The 9,958-nt window shown below is 44.6% G+C and overlaps 1 protein-coding gene across 1 annotated transcript in view; it reads left to right on the top strand.

The window, feature by feature from the left end:
* The first annotated feature begins 489 nt into the window (after positions 1 to 489).
* Positions 490 to 9,958, top strand: part of CWH43 (cell wall biogenesis 43 C-terminal homolog) — a 31,038-nt gene continuing 21,569 nt past the window's right edge. Inside the window, exons 1-5 of the mRNA XM_026455818.2 lie at positions 490 to 709; positions 2,711 to 2,902; positions 5,670 to 5,790; positions 6,153 to 6,307; positions 8,828 to 9,029. Coding sequence (XP_026311603.2) covers positions 667 to 709; positions 2,711 to 2,902; positions 5,670 to 5,790; positions 6,153 to 6,307; positions 8,828 to 9,029 — 713 coding nt within the window. The 5' untranslated portion in view covers positions 490 to 666. The remainder of the gene's footprint in view (positions 710 to 2,710; positions 2,903 to 5,669; positions 5,791 to 6,152; positions 6,308 to 8,827; positions 9,030 to 9,958) is intronic.

Here is a 9,958-nt window from a genome sequence, read left to right as displayed (position 1 = left end):
CATGCCCTGCCGACACGCTTCCAACACGTCGCCCTGGCCTGAAGATGTCCACGATCGGGTTCGCGCCCCGTGGTCACCTAAGGCTTCCAGAGCGCCGGAGCCGGTGTACAGGACCTGCTCCTCCAGGGTCCCCATTAGGTCTCCAGCGGTCCTTCCTCTCTACTTTCTTCTCGCGGCGCACCCCTCTGGGCCTCGTCTAAACAAGGGTACCGCTGGTCCGGAGTTGCACTTGTTCGCTCCCTACTGGGTTCTGGCAGCGCTACATCCCCGGGGCTGCCCCGGGTTCTGGCCAGATAGCAGAGTCAGAGTCGAGACGCAAGTTCCCTGCGCCGGCCAAAGGTGCCGCTGGGACTCGCGCCGAGTAGGCGAAGGCGGGGATCAGAGGCTCCCGAGGTGGCGCAACGCGCACAGTTGGCTCCAGGCCAGGCCAGGCTCGGGCAGGTGAGGCTAGGTGTGGTCGGGAAGGGGCGGGCGGACCGGCCCCACCCCGCCTCGGTTCAGCAAGTGGGACTGCTTGTTGGGGCTCTCTTGGCAAGGGGACGCGGGGACGAGGTGCGCGGACGCAGGTACGGGAGAACGCAGCTGCGGGGACCTGGGGGCGCAGGACTAGGGCAGCAGGCCCGGCCCGCACGGCTTTCCTGGAAAGCGCTGCCCAGGGCCGCGGCGATGCCCTCGCTGTGGAGAGAAATCCTCTTGGAGTCGCTGCTGGGTAAGCCGAAGGGCCTCGCCGCGCGTTTGCGGGTGCCAGCTCTCCGGGCCCTGTCCAGAGCCGCGGTGCTAGGCCAGGTTGGCTGAGTTCGGGTAGGAGGAAAAGGGCGCTCCGTGCCCAGAGTGGAGATGCTTATCGTCCCCTGGGAACTTTTCCTACTGAAGGGAATAAAGGAAAAGACCTAGATGGAAGTCCTCAAACTGAGTCTGCGAGGCGCCGGCAGAAGACGCCGTCGCCCGAGTTCCCAGCAGCTCTGGGATTGTGCCCAAGGAGCGCGAATTCCCCTCCTGTCGGCCTTGACCCGGCGAGGCCGGTATCGTCCCCAAAGACCCCCACTCGTGGCCTTTAAGTTTAACTTAATACAATTCAGTGCTGAACTTTAAAATTCAGAAGGAAAGGGGCACACGTTTTCCCCAGGAGCTGTAGGTGAACACCCGGCGGCAGCTGCTGCCGTGGGCTGGGCCCAGGACAAGTGGCCCCGGGTGTCAGCTGCACACTTGGGCATTTGGCGAAAAACATCGGACTCGAGTCTCATGTGCTTTCTCACCAGCTTTACAAAATCCCAAGGACAATTTTATTGGTGTAATTCTGTCGGAGCTGTGTGAGTAATAAAATCAAAGTTCCCAGACAAACATTTGGGATATTGCTGGAATCCCAGGTTCGTTACAAAACAAAGATCCCTCTGGCCTGGGTGGGGCGCCTTCCTGAGAACTTGATTTTCTGGGAGCTGGTAATTCTCAGGAGGGCTTCAGATTATTTTTTATTTCTGGCTCAGCCTGTATCTATAAGTTGGGAGATGTACAGTGCCTAGCATTCAATAAGTACCTAAGGTGCTAGTACTCAGTGCACTTGATCTCACTTAATCCTCCCAACAACTCTGAAGGGGTTGAAAGTTTTGCAGACTAAGAAGCGGAATTGGAAAGTCAGTTGGTAGAAAGTTCCCACACCTAGTAGTTAGAGGGGCTACCTTTGGACCCAGGCTGCTTAGAGTTATGGCAACTCTGACATTTGCTACTTGTGTAACCTTAGGTACTCATTTATCTTTCTGAGTCTCAGGGTTTTGCTTGTTGTTTTGTTCTTGCTTAGTTAGTTTTTGCATTTATAAGAGGCGAGTGGAAATACTAGCCATCTCATACCATAGGGGGCTGTATAAGGAATGAGACAGATGCTCGGTGTTTAATACTTAGCACCAATCCTAGTGCATGGCAAGTGCCCATAGCGTTAATTATCATCATTGCTCAAGATTATACAGCGGTTGTTGGCAGAGGTGCAACTTACTTCAGATCCGGGTATTCCACTACCCTGCACTGCCTCCTAAGGATTGAACTGAAAATGGTCTACTCAAGGGAATGACTGCTGCCTCACTCAAGTGCTTTGGGTGTAGTCTGGGGTTGCAGGAGGGAGTCCTGCTGCTTGCTGCCCTTTTGGACTCTCACAATATTTTTCATTATACAGGGGACAATGTAGGTAAGAAAATTTTGTCAGTCAGGGTCCTGACGGGAAGCCAAATTCAACTCAGATGGTCCAAATGAATAGGACTTAATAAAGAGATTGTCTACAGCCATATAGGCAAGGAAAAGGAACAAGCAAGGGATGCTGAGAGACTCATGGCAGCAGGAAGCCATCCTCTACCAGGGCTTGATGTGAGGAGGGGGGGGGAATACGTATGTTTCACCAGAAATTTCACTTCTGGGAATATATCCTATGGATATACTCAGAGTCATGCATTACATAGTGACATTTCACTAGGAAATTGCCATCCCTTTTCTGTCCATTAGTCTCTTAAGGCACAACACAGTCAGTGCAGCGAGTTCTGCGAATCCCTACACAGGTGTAGTGCTCTTGTTTTGTTTCCTGTCAGTGGAAACAACTGGAACCCAGTTCAGGCCAGAGTTTTAAAGAAGAATGGCCAGCCTGAGTGGCTGGAGTGGAGGGATAGGGCTATTGTTAGAAACAATGCCGAAGTTACACTTTCTCTCTTTGACTTTTTTTTTTTTGTAGGATATATTTCTTGGTCTCTCTACCATGACCTGGGACCGATGATCTATTACTTTCCTTTGCAAACACTAGAACTCACTGGGCTTGAAGGTTTTAGTATAGCATTCCTTTCTCCAATGTTCCTAACAATTACTCCTTTCTGGAAATTTGTTAACAAGAAGTGGATGCTAACCCTGCTGAGGATAATCACTGTTGGTAAGATTTAAAAGAGTTTCTTTAAGTTTTTTTGTTTTAGTTAAAAATCAAGTGAGATTATGTAGACTGTTCTTTAAAAGCTAAATGTTTGAATTTAAAAAATTAAATATTTCTCTTTCCCTTACCACTACCTTAGAAGAGCTTTAGTAATTGGAAGACTAGACTGAAAGTCAATGTGTTTTACATTTACAATGTTTTTGCCAGACTAGAAAGACCTAAAAATCATTGAAATCAGTAGGGGAAAGATACCTTAAAGAACTGATCAACTCTTGAATATATTGTGTTTTTCTTTCCATCTGTGACATAACACTCAGGAGCCATTTTAAAAAGTTTGTTAAATAATAATTCACAAGAAATGTGAAGATTATGATGACAAACACCACAGTAAGCAGTCAAACAAGAAACTAGGAAAAATACTTGCAACTCTTCCAAAGGGCTAATTTCTGTAATATATAGAGTTCCCACAAACCAATAATAGAAAGAGACCAACAACTCAATAGAAAAGGGGGCACAGGATCTGATCAATTCACTGGAAAGGAAATACAATTAGTTCTTAAAAATGGAATCAAATGTATAGATCATAAATTATACACATACAGATATGCTTATCTATAGTTTGACAAGTAGATCAGCAAAGAATAGTCTGATTGCACTGTACAGTCAGGGTGGGGAAACAGGCACTCATATATTGCTGGTGCGTGTCCATTGGCACAACCTCTATGGAGAATAATTTAGTAGTATTATCAAAATCACAAATAAGCACATTTCACCAGAAATTCTACTTCTAGAAATATATCCTGCAGATATACTCACAGTCATGTGTTGCATAGTGACATTTCACTACGACACTGCCATCGCTTTTCTGAAGGCACAACACAGTCAGTGCATTGACTTCTGTGGATCCCCACAAAGGTATAGAGCTCTTGTTTTGTTTTGTGTCAGTAAAGATGAAGTCTCGCTATGTTGCTCAGGTGGTCTCAAACTCCTGAGCTCAAGCCATTCTCCCTGGCCTCCCACAGTGCTGAGATGATAGGTGTGAGCCACTGCTCATGGCCTAGAGCTCTTGTTTTTAAAACAACTCAGACTCAGAAGGATAGTGGTAAAAACTCCTGAAAAGTGTGCCCTTTACAAAGTTGGTGTCCATAGGAATTGAAAGACGTGTCAAATGGTCTTGAAATTTTCAGCTCCAGAAATAACAAATGAAGTTTCCTATCCTGAACTGAGTATATAGTAATTGATTTCAACTGGCATTGGCTTACAGTATCCTTCCATGACCCACCATAGCTCTGAGTCTTGCAAGATTCATTTTCTTATCACACTTCAGGTTGATTTTATGGGAGTGATCTCATAGGTGGTACTTTCTTGTCACCTTTGGTGCTGCCTATGTGGACCTTACCTATACATCCACAGACTGAGTGGAAACTGGGACAGTTTCCATTACTTCAATTCATTTTTGGCCCAGTAACTTCTGGTGACTATAAGGGATGTGATATAAAATAAGTTTGGGGTAGATATTCTATTTTATTTCTACGCTTCCTGTTCCCTTTTCACTTTCTTCCTCCATGAAAACCTATCACCTTGAGCAGAAGTAGAATTATATTTGGAAATATGAAATAGGTAGGGAACATTACTCAGAGTTGAGGAGGAAGTGGCCAGTCTCTGCTAAATGCTGCTCCAGGTGACCATTGTGCTTTGTTTTTGCTAAACAGAGGCTGAAGTAAGCCATGATTTGCTTAAAACTCCCTTCAAATGCTTCTTAAGGACATGAAACAACTTTGTTTTTAGAGTCCTGAGATATTCTTATATAAATACAGAGAGGGTCTGAGCGTTACATGCCATCTCACTTCTGGCACCTCAGATACTCTAGGTTAATTAAACCAGTTCATACTCCTATCAATTTAGATTATTTTTGACCCACCAGGATGGCTATGATCCAAAAAGACAGACAATAATAAGTGTTGGCAAGGATGTGGAGAAATGGGAACCTTCACACATTACTGGTAGAAATGTAAGAAATGTAAAATGGCACAGCTGCTTTGGCAAAGTGTAACAGAAACAGTTATCATATGATCTAACAACTCTATTCCTTGGTATATACCCAAGAAAAACAGAAGCATCTGTTCACACATAAACTTATACACAAATCTTCATAGCAGCATTATTCATGAGAGCCACAAAATGGAAACAACCTAAATGCCCACCAACTGATACATGGATAAACAAAATGTAGTATATACATGCAATGGAATATTATGTAGCTATGAGAAGTAATGAAACACTGATACATGCTACAACCTGGATGCACCCTGAAAACATTATGGTAAGAGAAAGAAGGCAGTCACAAAAGGCCACATATTGTACACTTTAATATGAAATGTCCAGAACAGGAAAAATTCGTAGGGACAGAAAATAGATTAGTGGTTGCCGGAGGCTAGGGGATGTGGAGAGAAGGGAATGAGAAGTGACCTGCTAATGGGGATGTGGCTTCTTCTTGGGGTGACGAAATTTTTCTGGAATTTGATAGTGGTGATTGTTGCACAACTTTATGAGTATACTAAAAATCATTGAATTGTATATTTTAACATGGTGACTTTTATGATATGTGAATTGTATTTCAATAAAAATTTTAAATACATATATAAAATTATACATCGACTATGTCTTCTTGAGTATAAAGATGGTATCAGATAACATTCATCAAATGCAGATTATGGAGTTCCAATCCATGCTTGCCAGAGCTGCTTAGTTCTCCCTATTTTGTTTGTAGGCAGCATAGCCTCATTCCAGGCTCCAAATGCCAAACTTCGACTGATGGTTCTTGCACTTGGGGTGTCTTCCTCGCTGATAGTGCAAGCTGTGACTTGGTGGTCAGGAAGTCGTTTGCAAAGGTATGGTTAATGTTTCATGTACTTACAGACAAACAAGTATAGTCAGTTACCAAAGGGAAACCTGGGGCCAGGAGTTCCAGGTTATAGTTTTTACCTTCCATATGGCCTTGTTGAAGTCTCCTTTTTTTCCTTTTCCCAAAACAAGGACATGAACACTTGCCATCAATCCCAATAAAGTTTTGAAAATTAAAGAATTATAGCAAGTTGCCTAAGTTGCTATATAGAGGCTAAGTCACGTTCATTATTGCAGATTACCAACAAGACTATTTCAGCTGCTTATTCTATGAAACTGTGAAATTCATGATGGACATAGTACATTGAGTCCACATAAAAAGTGTTTAAAAATACTTTTGCACTTACAGGTACCTCAGAATTTGGGGATTCATTTTAGGACAGATTGTTCTTGTTGTTCTACGCATATGGTACACTTCACTAAACCCAATCTGGAGTTATCAGATGTCCAACAAAGTGATACTGACATTAAGTGCCATAGCCACAATCGATCGTATTGGCACAGGTAATATAGTAACTTTGGAATTTTCTCTTTTGCAGAGCTTACATTTCCTATGTGAATGTTCCACATCTTGGAAAGAAAATCTATAAAAGTAATCTTTCTGCATTATATCTATATTTCAGCTTTTTCTTCCCCTGAAATAATAATTGGTGCAACCAGTGGGCTATTTGCTAAGCAGGAGGCACATTTTCCTTGTCTGTACAGACAGAGGGTGAAAATAAAATACCATCACTGGTTTGTAGCACCGTGGCAGTGGGAGACGGGAACCAGGCCTTATACCCCAGCTGTCATTCGGCTCTGTCTTCCTCCTCCTTCCCCCTGGTCAGGGCTCTCTAGGATGGGATTCTCCATCCTCCACCTCCACACTGACCCCAGTACATCTGTAACACTAAGGAAAGTTTCTGTGACCTATAGCTGTCCCTGGAACTTCCTGTGTTTTTTCTTCCAGAGGTCTGAAGCTCCAAATCTAAGACTTGAAAAGAAAGGAAACCTTGCATATGCATACCGACTTTCCAATCACCTGTATCTCCCAGGAGCCAGCTTTCTCTGACACAGAAAGCCCAGCTTGGAGTTTGTCTTATAAACCAACCCGAGACCCTTCTAAAAGAAGGGAGAAGTATTAGTGGATTCTAGTTAACTTGCTCCTAGCTTTTTGTGTAACTCTCAGTGAGTCACTGTTCTGTAAATACAAGGTGAAATATCACAGATTAATGGAAGTTTAGAGGGTATCGGCTCACCACAAACAAAGTGCTTGTATAATTTCCCCTGTGCCCCCTAGTTTGGCATGAAATGAGAATAAAGGGAAATTATGTCAGTAAATTGACCACATGATATTAATAGTAGAAGACTTAGAACTCGGTCTGGTCCCCTAACATATGTTTTACATTCATATCTAGAGGCGGAGACTCGGGCAGCCCATTTCACAGGTACAGCTTGATAAAGATCTGAACTTCAGGGTGCTGTTCACATTTCCTGACTTTTCTTCTATCTGGCCTCTGTTTTAAATGTATGTGACCCAGTTCCTGGCTGGCAGTCCCTTCCTCCATTTCTGCTCTGTGCCTTTCTTTATAAAACTGACTGTTCATCATGCACCTTCTCAGCCTATCTGAGCATACCAAGTATTTTTTGTAGTTTCCTTTGAAGATTTGTTGGGTCCTGTGTGGGGGTGGGGTCACCCACTGTCATACACTGCATTTCACTCAGCAAATTCAGTTTAGATGGCTCTTTTTCCTCAAAACTCTCTGCTGAGCCCCCATACCCCTGGCCCCCCTTCTGTCACTGCCGCCCTCTCCCACTCCATCTCATCCCCACTACTCTCAGTTCTGCCCCTCCTCCCTCTGATCCTGTTAATGTCAGAGAAGCTTTCTTGGGAAATTAGACTGCCAGTCATACAGTCAGACCCTAAGACCTTCCTTCCATCCTGTAGAGGGCAGGATGGGGGTCACAAAGCGTCTGCCCAATACGCTCTCTCTATTTCTATGAAGGAGTCCTCCTGCTGGCATCTTCTCCAGTTGTTACAGTTTTGTGTGTAAAGTCATTACTGTGATGAATTGGACCTCTTGGCTAAATAGTACCAAGGAGTTACACTGCCTAAGCTCCAATCCCAGGTTCCTAGGTTCTCTTTATTAGCTGTGTGAACTTGGAAAGGCTACCTGATCTCTCTGGGTCTGTTTTCTTGTTTTTGAGACTGAGTTTCACTCTTGTTGCCTGAGCTGGAGTGCAGTGTTGCAATCTCGGCTCACTGCAACCCCCACCTCCCAGGTTCAAGTGATTTTCCTGACTCTGCCTCCCAAGCAGCTGGGATTATAGGTGTCTGCTACCGTGCCTGGCTAATTTTTTTTTTTTTTTTTTTTTTTTTTGGTATTTTTAGTACAGACAGGTTTCACCATGTTGACCAGGCTGGTTTCAAACTCCTGACCTCAGGTGATCCACCCGTCTCGGCCTCCCAAAGTACAGGGATTACAGGCACGAGCCACTGCATCCTGCCTTGTTTTCTAATCTGTAAAATAGGATTAATAGTAGAGCCTACCTCATGAAGTTGTTGTGAAAGTTAAATGAGTTAATATAAAGTCAATATACAGGGCTCGGAAGAGGGGTTGGTGCACAGTGGCTGCTCAATCAATGCACTGCATCCACAGAGGGTTAGATGACAGCCCTGTTCTTTGGGAGGAAGCAGCCTGTGTACTGGAAATGTTCCACTCAATTTGTACATTTGTTCTCGGACAGTTTTTCTGCAATGCCTTAACTTCACATGAAGCAAATAATTTTCTGCATTGTCACCTGCTGAATTCCAAAATGCCTTTTCTCCCTTAAACCATTCCTTATCTGGCCTGCATGGAATTATCTCTCCCACTAAATAGCTGTCAGCATGTTTAGCTTCGTAGTTTAGTTGCATGTCTCATCTCCTCTTCTGAAGTAAGCTTCTTGAAGCCAAATACCATTTCTTCCTTAATGTCTGCTAAATATAGAGTGCAAATTTCCATATAACTAAACTTTTTCCGTATATGTATTTTTAAATTCTAGATGGTGACTGCAGTAAACCTGAAGAAAAGAAGACTGGCGAGGCAGCCACGGGGATGGCCTCTAGACCCAACTGGCTGCTGGCAGGGGCTGCCTTTGGTAGCCTTGTGTTCCTCACCCACTGGGTTTTTGGAGAAGTCTCTCTTGTTTCCAGATGGGCAGTGAGTGGGCATCCACATCCAGGGCCAGATCCTAACCCATTTGGGTGAGTTTGGATTTGGAAGCAATCACAAAATTGGCAGTTATACCTGGAGAAAGCAATGCCTCCTTTGTCAGACAGCTAGGTCTGTGCTAGCCAGATATTTCATACCCACTCTCCCTAGATATCAGAATATGGCATGAAGTTATTGTGTGCTCTGGAGAGAAAGGCACTGGAAGGGTCTTTTCCCCTGTGCAGAAGGATTGCTGAAAAGTAGATGTGGGAGGCCCAATGGTTGCTCACAGCTAAATAAGAGGTTTCCAGAGCTTCAGCATAGACATCCCGAGGAATGCTTGCACAGAACATTCTCGGTGGTGGGAGAGGAGCAGCACTCCCTGGCCATTTCTTCCAGACCCTCTGGTTATGGTTATGGGCATTTAGTAGGACAAGACCACAGTCCCCTGAGGAGACTAGGTTGACTGCCTGGGGCACAGATCTCTGTTCTCAGCGAAGGAGGGCAGCCCCAGGAGATCCCTGCATCTTCTGGTACTTTCTTGTTCCAGCCGTGGGACACACAGGGAGTTAGTAGTCTGGAGTCAAGTGCTTGTCCTTGTGTTTTGTCCTTATTAACCCTCTCTCTACTCTTCCCGACACATCTTTCTCTTGTAACTGGCTCCATCTCTTCTTGCAAAAAAATTGGAGCAACTCTTAAAAGATCTGCCTCCGATATCTTTTCTCTCTTGTAGTGCTCAATTCTTACAATTGAAGGCATGCAGCTGCCTACTGGATCTTTCGCCAGCAGGGATCTGGGCATATCCCACAGGCTTGTCAACCTCAGCCTGTCCAAATCTGAACTCAGTATTTCCCAGTCCTCCACGCATGTTCTTCTTCCCCCATGCCCAGGTCCACTTTGTCTGTCCACCTCATTATCCAAACCTGAAACCAATCTGCCTTAGTGGCGTCCTCACCATTTTTTCATTCAGGCTATTACTGTT

Source organism: Piliocolobus tephrosceles, chromosome 3, assembly GCF_002776525.5.
Source record: "Piliocolobus tephrosceles isolate RC106 chromosome 3, ASM277652v3, whole genome shotgun sequence".
In the NCBI taxonomy this organism is placed as follows: Eukaryota; Metazoa; Chordata; class Mammalia; order Primates; family Cercopithecidae; genus Piliocolobus; species Piliocolobus tephrosceles.
This window is presented reverse-complemented; position numbering and strand designations above follow the sequence as displayed.